At 40.8% G+C, this 25,551-nt stretch overlaps 4 protein-coding genes across 6 annotated transcripts; 2 read left to right on the top strand and 2 right to left on the bottom strand.

The window, feature by feature from the left end:
• Positions 1–3,491: 3,491 nt before the first annotated feature.
• ntaq1 (N-terminal glutamine amidase 1) lies at positions 3,492–5,183 on the top strand. Of its 2 annotated transcripts, none has more exons than XM_066673984.1 (6): positions 3,492–3,661; positions 4,114–4,213; positions 4,292–4,342; positions 4,415–4,563; positions 4,659–4,783; positions 4,886–5,183. In XM_066673984.1, the coding sequence occupies exons 1-6, from the start codon at positions 3,582–3,584 to the stop codon at positions 4,990–4,992; spliced, it is 612 nt and encodes a 203-aa protein (XP_066530081.1). In that variant the 5' UTR covers positions 3,492–3,581; the 3' UTR covers positions 4,993–5,183. The 2 variants fall into 2 exon arrangements, with proteins under 2 accessions (XP_066530081.1, XP_066530082.1); XM_066673985.1 differs by having other exon boundaries at positions 4,114–4,177.
• Positions 5,184–5,440: 257 nt separating this feature from the next.
• Positions 5,441–8,114, bottom strand: psma2b (proteasome 20S subunit alpha 2b). The gene is made up of 8 exons (XM_066673983.1): positions 8,034–8,114; positions 7,028–7,104; positions 6,742–6,874; positions 6,468–6,590; positions 6,292–6,373; positions 6,094–6,167; positions 5,715–5,772; positions 5,441–5,578 (listed from the first exon to the last, which is right to left on the bottom strand). The coding sequence occupies exons 1-8, from the start codon at positions 8,072–8,074 to the stop codon at positions 5,462–5,464; spliced, it is 705 nt and encodes a 234-aa protein (XP_066530080.1). The 5' UTR covers positions 8,075–8,114; the 3' UTR covers positions 5,441–5,461.
• A 503-nt stretch (positions 8,115–8,617) lies between these two features.
• zgc:91910 (Zinc finger protein 706-like) lies at positions 8,618–11,538 on the top strand. 2 transcript variants are annotated; one of them, XM_066675446.1, is made up of 4 exons: positions 8,618–8,713; positions 9,712–9,854; positions 9,959–10,083; positions 10,336–11,537. In XM_066675446.1, the coding sequence occupies exons 2-3, from the start codon at positions 9,720–9,722 to the stop codon at positions 10,052–10,054; spliced, it is 231 nt and encodes a 76-aa protein (XP_066531543.1). In that variant the 5' UTR covers positions 8,618–8,713; positions 9,712–9,719; the 3' UTR covers positions 10,055–10,083; positions 10,336–11,537. The 2 variants fall into 2 exon arrangements, with proteins under 2 accessions (XP_066531543.1, XP_066531544.1); XM_066675447.1 differs by lacking the exon at positions 8,618–8,713 and adding an exon at positions 9,210–9,230 and having other exon boundaries at positions 10,336–11,538.
• Positions 11,539–14,179: 2,641 nt separating this feature from the next.
• Positions 14,180–24,750, bottom strand: bmp8a (bone morphogenetic protein 8a). The gene is made up of 7 exons (XM_066674820.1): positions 23,277–24,750; positions 19,679–19,871; positions 19,076–19,224; positions 17,501–17,692; positions 17,020–17,099; positions 16,606–16,716; positions 14,180–16,416 (listed from the first exon to the last, which is right to left on the bottom strand). Exons 1-7 carry the CDS (start codon positions 23,779–23,781, stop codon positions 16,267–16,269), a joined length of 1,380 nt encoding a protein of 459 aa, XP_066530917.1. The 5' UTR covers positions 23,782–24,750; the 3' UTR covers positions 14,180–16,266.
• Between the last annotated feature and the right edge of the window lie 801 nt (positions 24,751–25,551).

Raw genomic sequence — 25,551 nt, forward strand, 5'->3', positions numbered from 1 at the left:
CTCGGCTGCAAACTGGTCCAGCAAGAGCTGGAGGTCCCGGCTCGATGAAGCCAACAAGACCACATCATCTGCAAAAAGCAGACATGGAATCCTGAGACCACCAAACCGGACACCCTCCGCCACATGGCTACGCCGAGAAATTCTGTCCATAAAAATTGTGAACAGAACCGGTGACAACGGGCAGCCCTGACGGAGTCCAACTCCGACTGGAAACCAGTCGGACTTACTGCCAGCCACACAAACCAGACTCCTGCTCTGTTTGTACAGGGACTGGATAGCTCGTAACAAAGAGCCCAGTACCCCATACTCCCTGAGCACCCCCCACAGAATACCCCGAGGGACACGGTCGAATGCCTTCTCCAGATCCACAAAACACATGTAGACTGGTTGAGCAAACTCCCATGCAACCTCCAGGATCCTAGCGAGGGTAAAGAGCTGGTCCTGTGTTCCACGACCGGGGCGGAATCCGCATTGTTCCTCCTGGATCCGAGGTTCAACTATCAGTCGGAATCTCTTCTCCAGTACCCCCGCATAGACCTTACCGGGGAGGCTGAGGAGTGTGATCCCCCTATAGTTGGAACACACCCTCCGATCCCCCTTTTTAAAAAGGGGAACCACCACCCCAGTCTGCCAGTCCAGAGGCACTGCCCCCGATGTCCACGCGATGTTGCAAAGACGTGTGAACCAGGACAGCCCCACAACATCCAGAGCCTTGAACCCGGGGTGAACCTCATCCACCCCCGGGGCCCTACCGCCAAGGAGTTTCCCTACCACCTTGGCCACTTCAGCCCCAGTGATAGACGAGCCCCCCCCCGGGGTCCCCAAGCTCTGCTTCCTCTGCAGAAGACGTGCTGGTGGGATTGAGAAGATCCTCGAAGTATTCCTTCCACCGTCTGGTGACGTCCCCAGTCGAGGTCAACAGTTCCCCACCCCCACCATATACAGTGTTGGTGGAAAACTGCTTTCCCCTCCTGAGTCGCCTGACGGTTTGCCAGAAACTTCTCAGAGCCGACCGAAAGTCGTTTTCCATGTTCTCCAGGCTCGATAGGACTCTTTCTTCAGCTTGACAGCCCCCCTCACCCGGGGTGTCCACCACCGAGTGCGGGGATTGCCACCCCGACAGGCACCGACAACCTTGCAGCCACAGCTCCGTTCAGCCGCCTCAACAATGGAGGTCCGGAACATGGCCCACTTGGACTCAATGTCACCAGCCTCCCCCGGGATGCAGTCGAAGCTCTGCCGGATGTGGGAGTTGAAGATCTTTCTGACAGGTTCCTCTGCCAAACGTTCCCAGCAAACCCTCAGCACATGTTTGGGCCTGCCAGGTCTGTCCGGCATCCTCCCCCGCCATCTGATCCAACTCACCACAAGGTGGTGATCAGTTGACAGCTCAGCGCCTCTGTCTATCATCGAAATGCGGCCTAGGGTGTCCTGATGCCAGGTGTACTTGTGGACACCCTTATGTTCGAACATGGTGTTCATAATGGACAAACTGTGACGAGCACAGAAATCCAATAACTGAACACCACTCGGGTTCAGATTAGCGGGGCCGTTCCTCCCAATCACGCCCCTCCAGGTCTCACTGTCATTACCCACGTGAGCGTTGAAGTCCCCCAGCAGAACAATGGAGTCCCCAGAATGAGTGTTCTCCAGCACTCCCTCTAGGGTCCCCAAGAAGGCATGGTACTCTGAACTGCTGTTCGGTGCATAAGCACAAACAACAGTCAGAGCCCTTTCCCCAACCCGAAGGCGCAGGGAAATTACCCTCTCGTCCACTGGGGTAAACCCCAACGTACAGGCGCTAAGCCGGGGGGCTATGAGTAAGCCCACACCTGCCTTACGCCTCTCACCCTGGGCAACTCCAGAGTGAAAGAGCATCCAGCCCCTCTCAAGGTTTCAGATTGGTTTCAGAGCCCATACTGTGTGTCGAGGTGAGCCCAACTATATCTAGCCGGTACCTCTCAACCTCGCGCACCAGCTCAGGCTCTTTTCCCACCAGAGAGGTTACGTTCCATGTTCCAAAAGCCAGTTTCAGTAACCGAGGATCAGAACGCCAGGGCCCCCGACCCCGACCGCCACCCGATCCACAATGCACCAGACCCGGATTACTACCTCTCCCACATGTGGTGGGCCCATGGGAGAGTGGACCCATATATCTCCTTCGGGCTAAGCCCGGCCGGACCCCATGGGTGAAAGTCCGGCCACCAGGCGCTCGCCAAGGAGCCCCTCCCCCAGGCCTGGCTCCAGGGTGAGGCCCCGGTAACCCTGCTCCGGGCAAGGGAGGCTGTGTCCGTGTTCTTGTCTTTTTCATCCGTGTCTTTGTGGATCACTCTTTGTCTGGCCCATCACCTAGGACCAATTTGCCTTGGGAGACCCTACCAGGGGCTATTGCCCCCGACAACATAGCTCCTAGGCTCACGCAGGCACGCAAACCCCTCCACCACGTTAAGGTGGTGATCCAAGGAGGAGCTTTCTAGATTCTAATGTTTATTTGCATGTGCAGTTTAAATAATATATTTTCTTTCATAATATATTGTTTTTATATTATAAAATAAATGTGTGGTTGTATTTTTCAAAAAATATCTTATTTGAATCAAGTGCTTATTTCCATCCATCCATCCATCCATTATCTGTAACTGCTTATCCAATTTAGGGTCGCGGGGGGTCATTGGGCGCAAGGCGGGAATACACCCTGGAGGGGACAGTGCTTATTTCTTTTTACTTTAAAACACACAGCATTTTTAAGAGGGGGTGCCTTTTCAGGCAGATGGACTGCCTTAAAGAGCATCCCCCTGTAACTGTCTTTCTGTACACACAAATATGGTTTGTTTTTGTCAGTACACCTATAGGATCAATGTAAAATACCTGTATAAGTTTCATGGTTATAACAGTAATGTAGCCAGAATTAAGAGGGGGTGCCTTTTCAGGCAGGTGGACTGCCTTAAAAAGCACCCCATCATAACTCTCTTCCTGTACACACAAATATGGTTTGCTTTTGTCAGTACACCTATAGGATCAATGTAAAATACCTGTATAAGTTTCATGGTTATAACAGTAATGTAGCCAGAATTAAGAGGGGGTGCCTTTTCAGGCAGGTGGACTTATTTCCAGTGTTTAAATATTCCATAAAAACTGCGACAGGATATGTAGGAGTTTCATTGTGGTCAGAAAATGAACGTACACGTTTGTTTTAGAATAAGTCGAAGCTGACTTCAGAAAAAGCAGCGGTGCCTGTAGATTATATCATTTTATTATTTACAAGCGACCTTTTCTTTTTTACATCTCAATATCTAGAGTGTTTCTACTGGGGAAAAGGCGATTTATTTTTATTTTGACGGAAATGAACATGATATTTTGCCCGTTTTGTCATAAAACGCCGATTAACCTCCCTTAGGACTAAATATACCGGGGATGCATCTCGCGGCGGGGGTGCTGAATTCGGCACAACACCGGCACTAACATTCCGGTCTATATTTCTGTACGGACTCGTCGAATGTAACCCACGCGAGTGAGTTCAGGAGGGCGGAGCTACTTGGAGATAACAGATTATTTTATTTTGTGTGTATTTTGGATGTTGTAATATGTCTGAAGAAGCCGTGTGTCCTGAACACACTGGCATCGCTCCGTTAAGAGAAGAGTGTGTATACACGAGCTGTTACTGGTAGGATTGCACTGTATAAATCTACTAAATAACTCTTGCACTGACGTTCAGTGCTGATCCAGTCTTTCACTACAGCTAGTAAAAATCTCAGCTATGTGTGTTACATGTGCTGGGAGCCAGGAATATATCACGTTGTGGGGACAAACACCTGTTTAGACCTGTGGATTATAAATATATATCATTACATTTAAGCTGAATGCATGTTTTAAGGTTAGTGTCAGGGTTAGGTAAGTAATACATAGATAAAAGTAATTAAAGGGAGGAGGGGTAAATGGTTTTCAGTATTTACATTAAAATTTTATGTTATTTATTTTTTAAATTATTATTATTTTAAATAAATGCCTTAATTGATTAAACCAAGCTTTGATACACATACAAAATACACATTTGCAGGCTTTTGTTTTGTGAACAGAGCTTATGTTCATCAAGTAAAAATGGTTTGTGCTCCACAGTGAGGAGAATGTTTGGAAATTGTGTGAGTACATTAAGCATCAACAGACATGTCCAATGGACGAGGTATATGCAGTCTTCATATCAAATGAAAGAAGAACAGTGAGTATTCTGGTTATAACAAAGGCTTTCATAGTATGCTTCTTTTTTATTTTTTAAATTTTGTGTTCTGTAAATTAGGTCCCTATTTGGAAACAAAAGTCCTGTAAAGGGGCTGAACCTGTGATCTGGGTAAGTTTGATTATCTTTGATAATAATGCAATCTAAGAAATTCTATATGACAGCTTAATTTTTTCTCCACAGGATTACCATGTTGTATTGTTACACTTCAATAAACAAGGACAGGGCTTTGTCTATGATTTGGATACAATCCTCCCCTTCCCATGTCTTTTCGATACTTATTCTAGGGAAGCGTTTCAGTCTGATCTGTTCTTAAAACCACAATTTCGAAGGTAATTAAACTATTTGTGCTTGAACATGTTTCTTATACTTGACTGCAAGTAGTTTTATGTTTGTTTTATGGACCAATTGTATTTACTACTTTTAGGAAATTGCGAGTTATACCAGCTGCCACCTTCCTGAAGAAGTTTGCTTCTGATAGATCCCACATGAAACATTCTAATGGGGCATGGCGCATGCCTCCACCATCATATCCTTGCATAGAAACGACAGGTATACACTATTTTATATATATATATATATATATATAAACACTACTTGTTTTTTTTTGTGTTTAAATATATTTTTAAAAGTAAAATATCTCTCTACTTGTAGAGTCTAAGATGAATCTTGATGACTTCATCAGCATGGATGCTAACATTGGCTGTGGCAAAGTTTATACACTTTCTGACTTTGTGCAACACTTTACAATAAAGGGATAAATGTTGGATGTGGTAAAGAGCTTGCATTAATGTAATGCAGAAATAAACAGATCAGAGCTGGTGTTTACATTTAAGAGTATTGTACAACAGTGACACTTTTGCTTTTAAAAACATTTCCTTAAATGCTTCTCTTCAATTAAATGTTTTCTTTTGTGATTCCTATCGATAAAATATGCTTGAGTCTCATGTATACAGCAGTGCTGATTTATAGGCCCTTACATAAGTTAACTACTGTCCTGCAAACATACAGTTATAGTTACTTAATTTCTTATTTTCTAAATTGAATACTCCAAGCCCTTGAAAGTGAAAGCAGTGAAGAACAGAAGAGAATCAGTATGATCAACAGGTTTGAGCTGATAATATTTACTGATAATCTGCATTCTAGTACAAAGGAGACAGGGGACACAAATAATAAAAATGCTGTTTTTGTGTGTGTAACAACAAAGTAAAGAAACACTGGTTGCAATTTTTATGCTATTGCTGCAAGGTAATCCTTTACTTCAGCAGGTGAAAGTCTGCGGAATCCAGCTTCATTGCAGATTCCCACTTCAATGTTATCTTCTGTCATTTGACCCTCAAAACTTTCCTGTGTAACGATTTACAAAATATACTGTATTAAATACACAAAATAAGCAGATGTTTCGTGCATTTTAATCACATAACACAGTGTTGGCTGTAGTTGCCCAAATCATATTTAGAAAAAAAAAGTGCTGAGATCAGACCTTTAATGTCAAGATTGCAGTGTGTATAGCATCCTCAAGTTCTAGATCTTCATTATATCTGCAATTAAATATACAAGCATTGATCAACACTTGATATTCTTCTTCACTGTACTTTTAACATTGTGATCCTTGGCTCCCATCAACACCATTTGTAAAGACATCAGCCAGTACTTTTCCCTGCAGTTAATGAGTTAATGTGTACACTATAAGTACTTTTGCATCTCAATGATCCACTTATGGAGGAATCTATGGAATTAATTCCCCAAAACCAAGGTAGAGGAATTAGTACATTTTTAGGTATCATTAATGGATGTTAAAAGGTTAAGGTTTGCGTCTGGAAATCTATATATTCAAATTTTCACACACATGTGGACATTACCTCTTCTCTAGGAATGTTTTTCCATTAACATAGTTCTTTCCCATTGCTGTGGCTTTCCAGGCAAAATATGCACCCTGTAAGAACAGCAGGATTGAGTACCATTAGTCTTCAATTTATAGACGTAATTACAGAACATGCTGAATATCAAACAGAATATTAAATAATTATCACAGCAATACGTGCTGTGGAGGAATGTACCGATGGATCAGACTGAAAAAGGTATGGTCTGTCTTCATCCCAGCCAGCGATGAGTAGTGAGACTCCAAATGGACGTACACCTCTAAAAGTAATAATATCTAAGTTACAGCAATCCTGCAACATACAGTGCCAAATTACAATGTATGGAGATTTCTGTATTATAAATAACATCATACCCTGACTGTGTGTATTCCTGCATTACTGAGGCCACTCTTTGTACAAGCTGTCCTGTAGGAATAGGTTCTTGGTAAACCAGGTAATACTGCTGGGCCAATTTTCTGGCTCTTCTTACCAGCACCCTTTGATGAGAAAGCATTCATTAAATCTTAACATAAATTGACTAACTTTCGCAAAACTCTATCAAATTATATTTGGCAAATTATACAGACTATATTTTCATACCATGATTAAATATCCAGTTGTTGAATAAAGAAGAAAAACACTCCATACCTGTAGTCAGGACCCATACCGCTGTAGACCATGCCAATGTGTTTAGTTATTGGTTCAACTTTGTGAACACTCTGCTCATCATAAAGTATAGATTTTTGTTTCTTCTCTGTTGCCAGCACCACTCCATTGGAAGCTGAACAGTGAGGGAAACAAGGACAAAAGCATTAAAATAAAAAAACTTGATTTTACAATGTTTCAAGCAGACTGGTAGTGTTCTGGTTTATGGTACTAAAATGATCCTCGGTGGACAATTGCAAAACCTTGGAGATAGAAAAGAATGAATTACCTTTGATTCCTACAGAGGGAGCTCCCGCCGCCACAGCTGCCAGGGCATACTCAATCTGCACTAGTTTGCCAGAAGGGCTGAAAGGAAAAAGAAAAAAAAACAATGTTAAAGGGGCCTAAATAATACGGAGCCCTGGAGGGGACGTTGGTAAAAAAATAATAATGAATTCAAGTGAACGATTTACAATTCACTCGAATGAACTAAAACGTGCACACGAATTGCACTTCGTTCACTCTAATTAAAACGTGTGAAAGAATTGTAAATCGTTCACTTAAATTCATATTTTTTTTTAACCCACGTCCCCTCCCGGGCTCCGTAAGGTAACCTGTCTAAACAACACCGAAACTATCGGATGGAGGACACATAAGCAAATACTAAGCCCATCTATTGCTCTGCATACCCCCCCCCCCCCTTTCATCCTGTTTCTCAATGGCCAGAAACCCCACAGAGCAGGTATGATTTGGGTGGTGGATCATGTGTGTTGTACTGTTATGAGTGTATCAGACAGCAGCGTCGCTGTAGTTTTTAACAGTTATTTTGATATCCAATCAGATTAATTGTCACATCACATAACAGAAATGGAAAAACATAGGTGCGTAGTCCCCACAGTAGTAAAAAATAAGATATATATATACATACATACATTTTTTATATTATATTTTAGAAAATTCTCAGTCCAGCAGTGACACTAAGAACACTAGCCCTGCTGAATCTGATCCACTTTTTGAAAGAAAGGAGAAGACCGGCAGTTTCAAAGTGGAGTCATACTGACTGCTTCTAGTTTATAAAAATTTCTCTCTCTTTTCATTGCATGTTCTCTTATACTCTATTTCATACTCTGTTTCTGTCTCTCTCTAGCGTGACACTGCATCACAGAGCAAGGCACACACAACAGATTTACTCAGCGCTGTATATTGGCCAGATTACGAGTCTATCCCAGTCTTTACATGACTGGACAGTGACGGTGTGGCTAGCGGTATCCAGGCCGAATATATGAGTGTTTTACCTGAATGTAGTGAGGGAGAAACTGTAGCCCCGCTCCGCCATCTTTACTCCGCTTCGAGACGCACACAGACACTTTCCGGTCGCCGATTAAGTCAAAGTAAAAGCAATCAGCAATTTTATTTTTATTTTACATTAAGCAAAAACACACAAAAAACACTCTTTTGTGTAAAATGTAAAAATTAATTTTTATAATTTGGAATAAAAATGTGAAAATATTGTGTACAGACCTAATCATTTGCAAATGTATTTTTATTTTAATGCTTTAAGATCAAATATTTATAAATTTTAAATGCTAATTTTTGTTCCGTTATTTATTGAACATTTAATGGTGAATATGCGAGAGGACTGATCAATGTATATGTGGCATATTATTTAAGTGTTCTTGGGGGTGATTGAAGGTGTGTAAATACATTTAATATCTTTTAACCAACATGTTTCTTTCGTAAGGCATTTTAAACAGTTACAGTTGTATATATAGAATACAGAAATATAGGATTTATCTTCTTCTCTAATGGACCTGTAAAAAAGTGATTTTCTGAATGATAAAGATATACAATGATAAATTGATTACGTCATTTACAGGCCGGGAGGGAAGGCTTTTATTGTGGATCTCTGGCGGAAGTTGGGTGTTATACGTTCTTGGCCTCAGCGACTCTCAGCTGTAGCTCCTCCTGCGCCGAGGTATTGTCTCGAAAACATTTCTTAATCACACCGTTCAGAGATATAAGCCTTTGTTTCGGTCTTATAGTAGTGTCTGTGTGTGCTTGTGCTCTATTTGTTGGGTGGTAGCCTGTGGTGGAGCGTGTGCTTGGCTGTGGAGGCAGTGTGAGTGCGGGGTGGAGGAAACGGAGAGCACGGGGATGGCGGCGGCTCTTTATGGCGGACGCCTTAACTCTCACGCACCGCTCTCCGAGCCTGGCCTGCTTCATCCTGTCGAGGGCTGATACATATTATTCTCTGTTAACACGAGTCGATTAATGGACAATTACATGGGTCTCGTTAATATCACTAATGTCGGCCTATATTTCGGTTCCATGTCTGAGAGTGTCGTGTTAGTACACGATAACACCGCCGCTCCGTGTCTGTTTTACATTATACGTGAAGTCGTTTTTATTTCTGCGATATAATAGAGAACGGTACCTGTATAAAACTGCGCTAGCAGGCCCTTAACCGAGTTGGACCTCTTCAGTGGCGTTAGGTAATGTTACACTGACGGTAATTATATAAACGCTGCTATCGATCTAAAAATAGAAGCTTACTCTACATTAGTTATAGGAAGTTCGCTAGTATTGTGTTTGGCAAGGGTCACGCCACTGGAAATGTTGTTTCATGATAATGATTGTTATTGCCCATGTATAAAGTTCAGCAAGAGTAACTGATAGTTACAAAGTCATTAAAAAATAAATACAACTTGTAGCCCATTATAAACACTGTTCAGAGTAAACACCATCTACTCTTAACAAATATCCAATCTTCCTTTGATGCATGCTTTAAACGAATTTAATGTTCTTCAGGTTGTGTTCAAATTGAATACTAAATGAATCTATATAAATGTCCAAAATGTGTGTGTTTTTTTTTTTGTTTGTTTGTTTTTTTCCCCCACATGCTTTGTTTAAATTGTTAACAATTTGCTGTAAAGGTTCTTGTTTTGATTAGGACAGTATATGATGTGTTTCTAGGGAAAGCCATGGCTCGTGGGCAGCAGAAGATTCAGTCCCAGCAGAAGAACGCCAAAAAGGCAGCAGAGAAGAAAAAGGCCCAGGGAGCAGATCAGAAGACTGCTGCCAAAGCTGCTCTTGTCCACACATGCCCTGTTTGCAGGGTAAATCTATAATGTTATCACAAAATAAACTGTTATGTTTAGTCCATATGTTGAAAGACTTTGTCAAAAAAAAAAAAAAAAAAAATCTGCTTTATTCCCTATAGACACAGATGCCAGACCCAAAGACATTTAAACAGCATTTTGAAAGCAAACATCCCAAGTCTCCAATGCCCCCTGAGCTGGTGGATGTGCAGGCATAAAGGATACAAGGAATTAACTATCATTTGGGGTGAGTCAAACACTACATTCATGTTTTCTCTTCTGTGGCAGTTTTATTTGTACGTTTGTTGTCATTGCAAAGTGAATATAGTTTTCATTGTGATGTAGCGGGTGGTTTGGGTACTCGTGGGCTGGGCAGAAATTCTGTGGCAGCAGGTAGGAAGAGAGTGGGGTGGGTCCTGTGTGAAGCTCTAATGGAAACTTTCTATCTTGTCCTGTGAGTGATTATAATTCACTGATTATACATTAATGTATTTCACAGACCCTGCGGAAAGAAATGATGCGATTCAGCTTGGCCAACTGATTCAACTCATCTGGACATATAGTGACAGGACACTTAATGGATGGACTAAAGCACACCAGCACCCGTTTGGTTTTATATTTTTATATGTATCCTGCCTTTTATTTAGGCTGACCGCCATTTCAAGTGTGCTACATGCCCTAACAGCCTCACTGTCATGCCCCATCGAACCCCTCAATATTTACACACCACTAACTTTCAAGTTTACTTCTGTTCTTTGACGATTCTTTAAGGTTTGAAACCATACTAACCACAATGCACAGATTATCTCAGATACTCTTCAATGATACTCATGTCTTTTTCTGTTCTTTCAACATAAGCCATAGTTAGGAATGGCATCACTGTGGAAATGAACAACAATGGCCAGGATTGTGATAGTTAGATCAGTTAAGTTTGGCAAGAATAATCTTCAAAGCAACAAATTATGTTCTTATGCAAAGTACTTTGGATGATGTCTAGACGCCCAGAAATTGCCTAATGTTTGAGACCCCCCCCACTCCTATGGTTTTCAATAAATGTATGAACATATAGTCAAAAATGTGTCCTTGTGAAGGTGCATATTGGTGTTTTGACTTGGATTATTTCTTTATTTTTTAGACGGTAAATATTGCAACTCACTATTTCACAGAGGGTATTACAATGGGGGATTTTTTTTTTTTTTTTTTTTAAAGTTTCAAAAATGTTTGGGGAATAGTGCTTTCAGGCTTATGCTAGAGCCATTGAAATTTAATTCACAGAGCAGGCTTATGTTTGTTTTCATATTTGCGTTTATGGATATGACGAATACAGTTGAAGAATGATAAAAGCTTTTATTGCATACCTAATATTAGTAAATGGTTGTGTGAAATCTCTGCACGCAAATGCAGTACCAATTTAGGAATCCACTGGAGTACTTGGAATTTACCCCTGCAAGACCATTCTTGATGCTTTGCAGCCCAACTGCAGTGTTGCGGTAGAATGACTTGCTATATTTTCTAATGTGTAACAGTAATTTGTTGTGAAAGCTTTGGGAATCTTGGCCAAATTTATCAGGCTATGTCTTTGTAGAATCTGTATGTACCACACATCCCCCCCCCCCACGTACAGAAAAATTAGATGACTAGCATTTAATTCACTTTGTATAGTTGTTAATGTGAAAATTAAAAGCTCTATTAAAGACATTTAATATGTACCCACTTGTTTGTGATGCTAATGCATAAATGTTAGCTACAAATATGAATATTTATGGAGCTGGCTGTTCTTGGGGTACAGCAGTAGCTGTCAGTACAGTTCTTCAGAGACTGCACAAAACCACTAAAGGGAAATTACCATTTTCCTGTTTTATTTCATTTTCAATAGCAGATGTGAACAAAGTCACACAGTGTGGTTTGATATGAAATGATCTGTTGTAGAGAAACTGAAATGCTTATTTACAGGAATCATACATCTGTGTTTTATACCTTTTTAAAAACTGGCCTGAAACATTTCTTAAACAAGCAACATTATACCTTAGGTACTGAATGCTAGATGTTTTCAGAAAGTGTTTCTTTAGCAAGGAGCAGTTATAATGACATGGTTATGCTTTGATAGAACTAGCCCTTAAAAATATGAGAGAATGTCAAATACAATTTATCATTGTCTTCTAGATGTAAGGCCTGGTATGGCTGCAGTTCTCTGATGTGCAGTAAAAACAACCAGTGAGACCCATTTCACTCAATTCTAAAGTGGTTGTGTATCTCATAAAAACATGATGATGGTCATGCCCCACAATTATATATTTTTGTTTTTTGGAGGAGGCGAGGGATAGTTTTCTTACTATTTAATGGTAATATTGTACAACAGTAAGGTTCTCTAGCAAGATTCTTAACATACTTTTTCTGTAACCGGACTAGAAATCAAAGTTATTCTGAATAACGGCTTCTCACAGATGCCCACAGGAAATCCCCTGAACAGTCAATCATCAAAAATGTGCCATTGCTATTACAGCCGCTGTAGCTAAGTGCTAATCCAGTTTGTTTACCTGGAATACACAGCTGTGACATGTTAAAATCATAGCTTTACACCTAATTCTACAGCACCACCTGAATACAACAATGTGACGATTTATAATACTGCAAGAAGTGTTCAGCCTAGTTATTTAAAATAGTACACATTGAAAGGAATTAAAAATATATATCCTTCAGAAGACATTATATTAAGTCAAATCATTTTTTAAATTCCGTGTCTAAAGCAGCTCAAGTAAACTTTTGGTGTACACTGATTCTCCTTTGTAGAGTTTGTTCTTGTTTAATGATCATTTCTAGTGTTAACCCTAACCCTGGAGTATTCTGAAAAACTCAAATCAACGAATTATGGGATGGGCACTTATTGTTCAGGAATTCAATCTTGACATTCGTTATAGAAAAGGGTCAGATGATGTTTTGGCTGATGCTCTTTCTCAGGTTTGAAATTTTGAGAGTTATGTCCTGTGTTGTATTTTTTATTTATTTATTTATTTAGAGAGTTTGTGGGTTTTTTCCTCTCTGTCTCTCCCTCTTTTCTGAGACTATTATTATTGCAGGTGAATACTCTTCTGGTGCTGATTTGCTGCCTGTTGCTCCACCCACATGCCCTACTTCCCACTGGTTGGTTCTGATGGTTTCTTCTATCTGGGTCAAAAAACTGGTCCAGCTCACTGCCCAACAGTGTCAGACCAAACTCTTATTTTTTTTTTTTTCATTCGGTTGTGATTCTATAACAGGATTTGTAGGGGATATCTGCCTTTCTATTTATTCTTTTGGGCTCTGTTTTTGGTGAGAATAGACAGGGCAGATATTTGTATTTTTATTTTTCTCTATGTTTACTTAGTAGAGTTGATTTCTTTCTTTAGAATAATTGTTGGCTTGTGATCACTCTGAAGGTATATCATCCTGTTTTCCAACAAGCTTTTAAAGCTGGCAATTAGGCAATACTGAATTTGAATACCAATAAATTATTGCACTTATTATTTGTGGGATTTTCTTGGTATGTATTGAGTTTTGGTCTGAGGCTGAGTGGGCAGCCTTCTAAAACTTTTTATTTATTTATTTTTAACGTCCAACCCCTAGAGGAGATAATAATAACATTCCCAGAAAAGTAGAAGCTGCTCTTGCCACAAAATACAGCACTTATTTTCAGGCAAAATGTTGGATGAGCAGGTGTCCACTAATTATAGTGAATATTTGATTAATAAAATATGAAGATTTAACCTTAAATCCAGTTCTTTGATTGTTTGGACTGTGAGCATTACTGATTTTATCATTGCTGATTTTTTAATCTTTGAAATAGGTTGTTATTGTTTTTATTTCAAGTTTTATGCAATAATACTCCATAATAAACATCGAGCATTAATTATGCTTTGTTGCTCTCCTCTCAGTTTCCCAGTGTATCTCCACTAGCTGCTCTCTCTTTCAAGGCTCTGTCTCTGTCTGGCTTTATCTCTGCTACTGTATATTTGCTCTGTACTGATTGTTGGTTTCTGACAATAAACATTATGGTCAGCTGGATATTTTGGTTGGCAGACTGGGTCATGACCTCTAAAAGCTAAGAATAGAATATACACTGCACACTTTCCTCAAAACCAACAGTCCTTGCCTTCTTTGAAAGATCTTAAAAAGCAATGGCTATGGATTTTTGTTTGTGTGTGTGTGAGCTAAATGTCAGAGTCTGAATCTGACTCAAAGTTTAGTTTCTTTTCCAGTGCATTCTATCAGATATCTATTTAAAAATGTATATTTGATATTCATCAGTACCACAATATGCGAAGGACCATTTATTATTTAAGATAAAGAGAAAATATAATGTCTCATCAATTTTCTGCAGGTAGGTGGCAGTATAACTCAGCAAATAGGCCTTCAGACAAGCAGCATTATAGAATATTGCCTTTTGTAAATATATAGTGACAAAAAGACTTTAATTCCAATTAGTCAAAGTGTCATATATACACAGATCAGTCAGAACATTGTGACCAAACACTCTGTCCACCTCCCGCGTGTGTTCACCTGTAGATGTAAAGTCAGAGACAGTAGCTCAGCTGTTGCTGCAGTTTGTGGTGGTTGTTCTCTAGTCCTTTATCAGTGGGACACAGGACAGACTTGGCTGGATATATTTTTTTTATTGGTGGACTATTCTCAGTTCAGCAGTGACTTTGAGGTCTTTAAAAATTCCAGTAGCACTGCTGTGCCAGATCCTACAACACACACTATCACACCACCACGATGTCAGTGCCACTGCAGTGCTGACAATGATCCACCACTCAAATCATACCTGCCTTGTGGTGATCCTGACCAGTAATGAACAGGGTGAAAGTAAGCAAACAAAGTATGCAGAGCAACAAGTGGACTACAGTCGGTAATTGTAGAACTTCCTGTGGAACTGAGAGAATGGTCAGTGAGTGTAGAAACAAGGAGGTGATCGTAATGTTGTGTGTAATGGGTGTGTATTATTTATATTATTTAAAATATATTAAGTGTTCTTCCCATGTCCGCATGGGTTTCCTCCGGGTGCTCTCCCACGGTCCAAACACATACACTGGTAGTCTATAGGTGCAAATGCACGAGTGAATGTGTTGCCCAGTGATGGGCTGGTGGCCCCCTCCAGGGTGTGGTCCTGCCTCACGCCCAGTGATGCACCGTGACCCTGAACTGAATTAGCAGTTACAGACAATGAATGAATGGAGGTATTATTTATTTAAATAACTTTGTGTTCTGAGCCATGGCTTCATTTACTCTTTAGCCATAAATGTAGGAATAATAACCCTCATGATGCCTCCTCTAAATAAGACTTTAACTGTAGCCACGGTCAAAGTGGCCATACTAGTGTGGTATATACAGCTCTAGCCAATAAACCTCCACTGCCATTTAATACTGACTGTATTCTTCTGCTCCCATTCAGTGGGGTGTAACATTGACAGGATCAGGATTTCTTACACTTTGCTTCTGTGAACTAATTTACACAAAAATAAACTTTAATCTGTAATACGTGTTATGATAAATGAAAGTAATAAAATGGAAATAAAAAAAGTTTAGCTTACAGTCTCAGGTATTAAGCAAATAACTAATTTACTCATTTTCTTGTGACTTCTCTGGTCATTGTATGCATTCCGTCCATGTTTCTGTAGGAGACCCCTTAGTTATGGCAAACAATTTTATAAAGATTTGTCAGGTTGTTTTACATGCTATACATTAATATACTCTATTTCCATCACTGTCAGCATGTGAATCACTCTCTCTCATCTCTCTCTCTCTCTCTCTCTCTCACACACACACACACACACACACACACACACACACACACACACATACACAAGCACAATATAACGGCTTCACCTGATGTGACATTTTCCTTCAGCTGTATCATTTGAACAGAGTTATAAATCCACAAAGGACTGAGATTCTCAAATATTAAATATACAATGGCTCCAAAATTATTTGAACACAGAAAACTGTGCACTTGCTGTATAATTTTGTTAAATATTTTAGGGACTGACCTAAAAACCTAAAGCTAAGCAAGGCTTAGTACACATCTTCCTACAAAGAAAAGACTGATGATGATGATTCAATTTTTTTCGACAACTTGAACAATAACTTCTAAGATCGTAAACCAGATGTATATTCAACTCAGTTTGAATGTCTGCTTATTATAAGTGATTACAAACTAATATCTGTGTTTGTGTGGACTATTTGCATGTGATCAGCTTATTTTAGATATCTGAAACACTTATAAAGTTAATATTACTGTGATGGATAAGTGTGCATTAACTCCGCCAACGTGAAAATCCTAACAACTGTGTCACAGCAGCGTTAAAGACTTAAATGAATAGCACTGTATGCTTGAAGTAGTGTGGCAGGGCATAATGTCAGACTGGCACAGCCTGGATCAGACACTGATTCCTGTTTACAGACAGCCGCAGGTCTTGACCACCATGTTCCGATGTTTCTTAAGTATGACATTGTTGTTGTCATCGTAGAAGAGCACAGATATGGGGCTGAGCTTGGTCGGGGCACAGCAGGCCTTTGGCACCTCGTCTGGTTTAATAAGATGGACCTGACAAAAATGATCAGTCATAGCTTCACATTTTGAAATGAAAATACTGGCAGAATACTACGTCTATTAATAACATTACACACATCTGACGAAATGTATCATTGTGTCTACAATAAAAATTTTGACAAGATTTTTTCCTGTTATGGATTTGTAAAAAAAATAAAACAAGAAGCATTTTACTGTACGAACCACAAGCTGGATCATGGCATGGTTAGTAGCATTCATACAGGAGCCCAGAGGATAGTCACATTCCCCATCACAGTAATATGCTGAGTACCCCGGAGGAGCCAAAACCCAGTCCTGTAAGAGAAGAAGGTGAAGTATTAGCTGAATTCCAAATCAAACGTTCTCAGGTTAAAAAAAATATATGATTCATTTTTTAAATCATATTTTAAATGGGATTTGACATTTGGTTTCTGTTCACAGTGAATGTAAATATAGATTTTTTGTATGGCACATATGTCCATACATGTCCATGCTTTTGGGGTCAGAAGATATTTGCACATCACATTTAAGATTCAGGACAACAGCCATGCTGCAAAAACACAGTATGATTTTTTTGTTGTTGTTGAGATGTAAATCTGATGTATGTAGGATGTGTACCTTCCAGCCAAGGTCACTGAAACTGACGTATAGCTCATGCCTCTTACAGGCCTGCCGCCCACTGTTTGAATGATGTTGGTCTGGAGGAAAAAAAAAGAAAGTATTTTAATGAATTTGACTATGTGAACAAATTAATGTTCTCTTGCACACAATAAAGAGGCTGAGGCTCTTCCTTTAGCCATGAAAACTCAGGAGGTAATCAGCTGCCACATTTCAAGAAAAACATTTAAAAACTGGAGCTAGTAGATCCACAACATTGATTGTTAATACATTGAAATCACCTTTTTAAATCCAATTATATGTTACATCAAGTCTTATCTTATTGTTAAGCCAGCAACTGGCAGTATTCCCATTTGTATGGTTGATAAAACACACCTGAAGACACACAAAACAAGGGCACAAACAAAACCTCCAATTCATTAGCTATTACACAGGTGCCAATCCTAAACTCTGTACCTGTACAGAACTACTTTGCACTTACCAAATATGCCAGGTCTGTTTGGATGAGGCAGGTCGTATTTGTTTTTTTTCTTGCGTGGGTTGTTGTGTCTGACGGCTCGAGGTGGGCGGCAGGGAGCCTGGCTTGCCCTGAAGAACGTCACCATGAATGGCTGCTTAGAGCGAGGACCTCTGCGTCCAACCAAGCCTACCCACCCTGCGGATAAGGAACGATCTGATGGAAACAGAACAGAATGAATAAAAAAGATTGAAGAGAATGTCTTTAATACCAGTCAGTTTTATTTGTTTGTAGTAACATATTGGATACTGACTAGTTTATATCAGGGAATATGTAAATGCCTGTAATCTCTGACAACAGTTTTTAGACTTGTGCATATGTCAGCACCCATCCGCAACACTCAGGGATTACAGCATATAAGGACAGGTTTTCAAAGAACACATCTAGACAAATGTTTTTTCATTAGTTCATTGTCTGTAACCACTTATCCAGTTCGGGGTCACAGTGGATCTAGAGCCTACCCAGAATCACTAGGTGCAAGGGGGGAGCACACCCTGGAGGGGGAGCCAGTCCTTTCCAGGGTGACACACACTCATATATTCACTCAGTCTTTTACCACTCATACCTATGGACACTTATTGAGTAGCTAGTCCACCTACAAACATGTGCTTTTTGGGGCTTGAACCCACAACCCCAGGTTCCTGACAAATGTTTTCGTGTTGGTGCACCTACAAGTGCTATAAAATTATGTTTGTGTGTGTGTGTATATATATATATACTATTTTGTTTAAAAAGATGCTTATGGAAGCAACACTATAATATTACCACCTTTGAATTTGTAGCACTGAATTTTTTTTAACTGAAATTACACATCTGAATTTATTTGCTCTTGAATTGAACTCATGAATTGTCAAGAACACGTTTTCTCTGTTATTATTCAAGGTTAATAAATTCAGAAAAAAAATTCAAGCTCAATTTTTAACAATAGATTTCGAAGTTGCTCAAATTCCGTAGACGAAATCCAGAGACCAAAATACGAGTTACAAAATAAATTCAGATACACATCCGGGTCACCAAGGATGAGCAATCGATTCATTTGGATTTTCTGTTTCACCTTAAATGGTGCAGTAGTTGCATTCTGTCGCCGCTAGATGGCGAAATACAAACGCAGCTGCCATACCGTGGAAAAACTACACGTTTAGCTTCCTTCCGCGGATATTATCTCAAGGCTCACTAAAGACACAATATAACAGACTATTGACATCCTGAGGATGAAGAAATTTTACTGTGGAAATGTTATGTAATGGCCCTGTGAACATAGCATGTGATATGACAGAATGTGGCATCTGAATTTCGTCTACTGAATTTGAGCAACTTCGAAATATATTGTTGTAATTTTTTGAGCTTGATTTTTTAAATCTGAATTTATTAACTGAATAATAACGGTGAAAACGTGTTCTTGAAAATTCACTAGTTCAATTCAAGAGCAATTATATTCAGCTGCGTAAATTCAGTGCAAAAAAAAATTCAGTGCTACAAATTCGAAGGTGGTAATATTTCAAAGCCTGATGAGACAGATTTGCTTCCATAGATGCTCACCCTCCTCTGTTTCCACATAGAGACGGATGCCCAGGTTGCTGCGTGGGTGCAGTAGCCATCGGTTGCTGGCAGATGTCACATCAAAGGCCAACCAGCCCTCCTGCCCTGCTGGAACAGACTGCATGTCCAACAACACCAGGTCAGGCTCCCTGAAATACAGCCATGTCAGTGTTTGCGTGAGTTGCTTTTATTTTTATTAACATTATAGACACAGGCTTAAATGATCATTCTCTTTTTAAGATGATTTAAAGTCCACTATGTAACCCCTTTTGGGGTTTACTGAACTCTCTGCTGGAAATATTTAATTGCATGCAACATGTGGAAACACATTTTGCAACTGGTTTAATAATCGTACATTTTTCAGTCTTTTACCAACTTTACACAACGTAGCTTTAAGACATTCAGGACAGAGCAGTAAAACAACAGTGCAGTGCAATTTAGAAAAAAACAAGATGAAATATATTACCATACATGTCTGGGGTTTTATTAACATTCAGCATAAAAAGGCCATTACATTCTGCACTTTATAAGTCTAATAAAAATAACAGATACAGTATCCATTCTTAATGGATCACATGCGCTCTAAGAAGGACAGAGTGAGACCTTTGTCTTTTTTCCCTCTGGATTTCATAGACTGAAATGTGGAGGGTGCGGTTTGCTCTCTGACCCATGGTCAAGGTTTTGTAGATGCGGAATTCTGCGGCAGTGACCGTCTCTCCCTGGGGAAGTGGTGTGAGATCAAAGCGGAACTCTTTCCAGTACGGCCGAGACTGCAGGAGGTCTTTCTCATGCTCCACTAAGAGAGAAAGGACAGACGGATTTAAGAGATCAGTTAGATGATGATACATTAATAGACAAAACCTATACAAATTGCCTTAGTAAAGTAATGGGCCACAGAAAACTGTCAAAACAACTTCAGCCCGTCTGTGCATGTGCATGGGAATAAAAGGATGACCATTCTCCAAAAGATAGAGAGCATTGTTTAACACATCACTCCAAAAGTGCAAAGGCCACAGAGTATGATTTACATAAATATCTTAATCACCCGACCACTCAGCAACCTGTAGTGTCTTGTGAATGGGGGCACTGTCATCCTGGTGGAGAAAGAAACACTTCTCCACAGGATGACGCTGAGTCAGAACAACATGTCAGCATGTGGAAAAACCATCATAGAATGGACAGAGGATTCAGGGACAAATACAGAATGTTACAAAATAATTGGAAGATGGAAAAATTGAATATCATTATACGAATCAAAAGTTTGGACACCTCATCCCATTAGTCATTGGTGGAGTAGGGCTGTTCACTCTACAGCACTGTGTATCAGCCCCTACCTCTGCACAACCCAAGATATAGTCTCAAACACATTAAGAAGGCGAGCAGTTCTACAAATTAACCACAGGCCACAGCTGTTCACTGAAAACCATTCCAGGTGACGACCTCATGAAGCTGACTAAGAGAAAGCCAAGAGTGTGCAAAGCTGTCATCAAAGCACAAGGTGGCTACTTGAAGAATGTAAATTATAAAACACATGGTTTGTTCAACAATCATTTTGTTTACTGCATATATGTACTCCACTTGTGTCCATATTAATTTACAATGAAGTAGATAATAAAAAACAAAGGAAACTCATTGAATGAGAACGTTTCCAAACTTTTGACTTGTACTGTACATTCACAATATGTAGAAAATGGCCAAGGAAACCCTCCCTGAGTTTGTGTCCAAACATTTGACTGGTAGTGTATTCCTGGATTTTGGCCTCACGTATTTAAATATCCTAAAACTACATACAAAGGCAAGTTATTAATTAGTTATTTACTTATTTATCATTAAACTTATATAGTGCCTTCCTAGGTACCCAAGGATGATTTACAATCAACACTCGATCCAACATTCAATCCACACACACTGAAGCATCAGCCAAACGCACACAGAGTACTTTCGACCAGGAACGGCCGTCCATCTGGAGGAGTGCATCGAGCACTGGGGATTCACCCAGGATAGAGCGCCAATCCATATCTGGGCACACACACATTCACTCACACACGTACACACATTCCTTCACTCACACCAGGACATTTATTAGAGAAGCGTCAAAATCAAAATGAGTGAATATTTCCAAGAAAACAATAAAGTTAACTTGTGAAACGCATGGTAATCAGTTTCAGAAACTGTCAGAGAGTGATGCAGCAACAGACCCCTCATCCTCTGAGACTGTGGACTTGAGACAAGGTGAGCCTATATTTTATGTAAATGAAAGCACATCATTTTCACTGTTTAAACTGTAATGTGTTTAGCAACAATAAAGTCATGCTCTGTGTTTCACTGTGCTCTATGTGATATATGAAGAAATATGAAGAGTGAAAGTGATGAGAAACTCAACTTAAAGATGTGTGTTTTTTCTCAGCAGGGGAAGCTATGATGATATGATGAAATCAAAAAGGGAGTGCGTTTGGCCGTGGTGCGAGACCGTGTGTTGAAGAAGGGCCAAACTGGAGGGGGTGAGTGGGATAAAGCCAGAGAGTGAGAGAGGGGAGAGGAGAGAGAGAGAGAGAGAGAGAGAGATGAACATTTGTCCTTGTAGAGCTCTGAGGGTCAGACTAACACCCACGGTCAGGCCTGTGCTGGAGGGTAATTAGAGGCAGTGTGGGGCCGGCTCCCGCTCAACACACAACCACTAATTACAGCCTCACTGTGTATTTTTAGAGGAGTGCCTGACATTATTTTCATTTCCCTCTACCTCCTCCTCTTTCTGCCTCGCAATGAAGCCTGTAATTCCGCACAGCTGTGTGCCCTCTGCATCATCACACACTCCTTCAGTAGGGTTTACTCACATGAGCTTAGGGACTGATTCTGCACTGGCTATAACAGATTAACAACAGGTTTTTTTTCTGTCATTAATGCGGAAAAATCCAGTGCCTCAAAAAGAAAAAATAAGTATTGTTCTGGACTTTGGCTGCTGGCTAATGATGTCAGTGATGATGAAACTAAGAGGAGACAGATGTTCTCCTATAAAGAAGATACTGGAGGGGGAGAAAGAGAGAGACAGAGAGAGAGAGCAAGAGATAAGGGAGGAGGCTTCTGAGAATGGGACATTTAATTGCAATTCTGCGACAGATAAGCATCGTCTCTGGGCTGAGACGGGAAGAAGAGATGTTGGAAAGATAGTGTGGTTGTCTCAGTGCAATGGACCACAAATCCTGTCTGTCTCCATACACCCTACAGTCCATTTGGCCAAAGTATCTGAGGCCAACTCTGAGCTGAAATGTAGAATATTTCAGAAACATCATTTGCACAGGTCACTTAACAACAGTCCATAATATTACAAAAGGCATTAACCCTTGCACAAAACAGCCATAAGCACTTCTCTGTCAATATATACACACTACCATGTTTGATTCTGCCATAACAGCGCAAATACACACTAACACACCACCACCCTGGAAACGTCAATGCAGTGCTGAGAATGACCCTGTATTGCAGTTCTGTCCAGTGCAGAACAGGGTAAAATGGGTTAAAAAATAATGAGGATGGACTACATTCTGTAATTGTAGGACTACAAAAAGCACCTGTTAAAATGGACAAAGTGTAGAAACGAGGTTATTTAAATGATACTGCTGATCATAGATATTCATTAATTCATTTATATCTAAACACTTATTCCTGTTCAGGGCCTACCCAGAATTATTGGGTGCAAGGCAGGAACACACCCTGAATGGGGTGCAAGTCCATTCTCAAAGCTATGGCTACTTTTGCTCAGTCATTCCATCAACCCAGCAAATTTAAAGGGTTAAATCAACACTAATGGTGAGTGTGTGAAAGTGTGTTCATTTATCCCTGGTGAATGTGCAAGTGTTTTTAAATTGTGGGAGGGCACAGAAGCACCCAGAGGAAACCCACACAGACACTGGGAGAACACCACAAACTCCTCACCCGAGGTGGGGTTTGAACACACGATCTCAGAACCGCAGAGCTGTGTGGCAGTGTAGCTCCACTATTGTTTGGTGTTTTATTTATTCACTTCAGTTCAGTTATAAAGAGTGGTTCTGCCAGGACTGCTTAAAACAAAGCACAAAGCAGGGTGACCAATCAGAACACAAGTCACTGTCATGTTTTAGTCTTAAGATGAATAACTGCAGCACGTGTCCAGAGGGCCTGGTGAAATAAAGCTGAGGCTTCATGCAGTGAAGCCATCACTTACCTAAGTTCACAAAGCTCATGACGGTGTCTGCCTCGCTGACCACTGTGCCCAGAGGAGGCGTGTGTGTGCTGAGTGTGGGGAAGTCAGCATGCATGACTCCCTCAGAATTCAGGCCAAATCCTAGACCCTCATCCCCCTCAGCGGAGACGGCATGGTACAGGTCCAACATGAAGAGTGGAGCAGAAGAAGGGGGCCGTAGAGGCGGATGGGGCCTTGGTCGTCCTGGGAGCCCCAGGATGGATAGAATCTCCTTCTGCATCTCCTTCTTCTCTCGAATGCTTAGTCTGCGGAAGCTGGATTGTGTCTGCCCGCACACACACGCAAACAAACACAGGGAGAGGAAGACCACCAGTGGAATGAGCCACCGCCGAAGAGGAGTTCTGCAGACAGTATCAGAGCAGTACTCCCTCTCTCTGCTGTTTGTTTGGGACACATACTGGTCCAAGAGCTCCCGTTTGTCCACACGTGCGTTCAGGATGTCCCGGCGGAGATGATCTGCTTCCATTGTTACTACTGCCTTTTCTTTCTTGCCTGGCTCTGGTGATTCCCTGAAGTCTGCTTACGGAGTTGTTAGGACAGCCTCAGTCCGCAGGAGGACAGTCGAAGGTCCCCCAATGACGAGACACACTAGAGGTCAGCTTGGGGGGAAAAATATATATAAATAAAAAAACTGCAAGGTCCACAAACAGAAGCCGGCCGTGGTTCAGTTCACCTGCTTTTCTGAGTAATCAGAGCTGCGTGAGGTGCGACTACAGGTGTTTATGACCCGCGCACATTCGTTTCTCTCTCCCACCGCTCCTTTCTATCACATAGTTATCTGCAGAATAAACCTGTGTGCTTCTCCTTCGTGCACTCTCCTGCATTTACTTATGGAGGGAGAGGGCAAAACAAACCACAGATAGAGCAATAACCTCTGGCACTGCAGATGCAGCTTAAAGGAAAACAAACAGCCCCAAAGACTTTTCCACTGCTTTGAAGAGCAGAGCTTGGACGAGCTAGAGCAAGGTTAAGTAAAGAGCAGGTGCCGAGTAAGGGCTGAGGCAGAGCGCAAAATTAAAGTCCGTGGGTACAGTAAATAAATAAAGTGGGTCGACCAAACCCACCAGCCAAGTCTCCCTTCAAAGGTTCCCCAATCCAAAGCAGCACCTGTCTTTTCTCCAGAAGTGTAGACAAGTTACAGCTCGATTTGCCTCCAGTCAACAAAATCAGATCCACGAGAAATAGAAACTTCGCAGTATGTGGACCGACCTGTCACCAGGTTTGAATGGCCTTTGAATGCAACATAATCCGCTGGGTAAACTGTCCGAGACTCGTCCTGTACTTTATTGTACATTTATAATCATTTTCCTGCCAACAGTATTATTACTAGTTACTATTCCTGACAATATAATCCACAAGCACACAGTCCTCACACAGAAGCACAGCAAGATACTTTTCTCTGGGTTCTTCTTACTGAGTGTGTAACCTGACTATTCTGAACATGAGCAAGATGCTGGACAGACAGAGGGAGTGTCTCAAATGACTAAAGCCTCCTCCCTCCCTCTCTCCCCACAATGTTCTCTCCATTTACCATATCCACCATTTTATCTTCAACACACCCAAAATTTGTTCACAATCACCACGTGGCTTCTGTGTGTGTGTGTGTTTGTGAGAGGGAGAGAGAGAGCGAGAGCAAGAGAGAGAGTCTCGCTGGGAGACAACTGGGCAGATTGAACTGCTGCACAGCCTGTAGTTTGAATGCGGAGAAATTGCTTTTATGTTCTGTGGATTGGAACAGATGACGTGGAGCATGAAGGAATGATGATTTAGAATGTGTGGTTTACTTCAGATAATCTGGCCTAATCAACAGAAAAATGCAGTTGTGAGAGAGGGCTATGGGTGGTCTCCTGCCAACACTACTTTTTCTCAGCAGGTATTAACAGGAAAAAAAATGGCCTGGTCTGTCCCGTCTTGTTTGGAAACAAATGTACTTAATATCTGAAGTAACGCGTTTCCCAACATTAGGTGAATTTTTAGAGAAGGTAAAGAAATATTACAGGATTCGGACATAAACACACGCATCATTAACATTTTCACCTGAAACAGTGCCTCCATACCTTCCACACAGGTCTGGTGCCCAAGCATAAATAAAAGGTTAGTTTTAAACTTTTCTGGAGAAAAAAAAAATGAAATGTAGTGAGTTAAGTGATGTGTACATGTTGGGTGTTACCGCAGGAGAGGGGGATTTCTGGACTGGTGAAGTGGTTAAATGGTGGTAGGAGACAGACATGCCATG

The sequence above is a fragment of the Hoplias malabaricus genome, chromosome 6 (genome assembly GCF_029633855.1).
Source record: "Hoplias malabaricus isolate fHopMal1 chromosome 6, fHopMal1.hap1, whole genome shotgun sequence".
Classification (NCBI taxonomy): domain Eukaryota; kingdom Metazoa; phylum Chordata; class Actinopteri; order Characiformes; family Erythrinidae; genus Hoplias; species Hoplias malabaricus.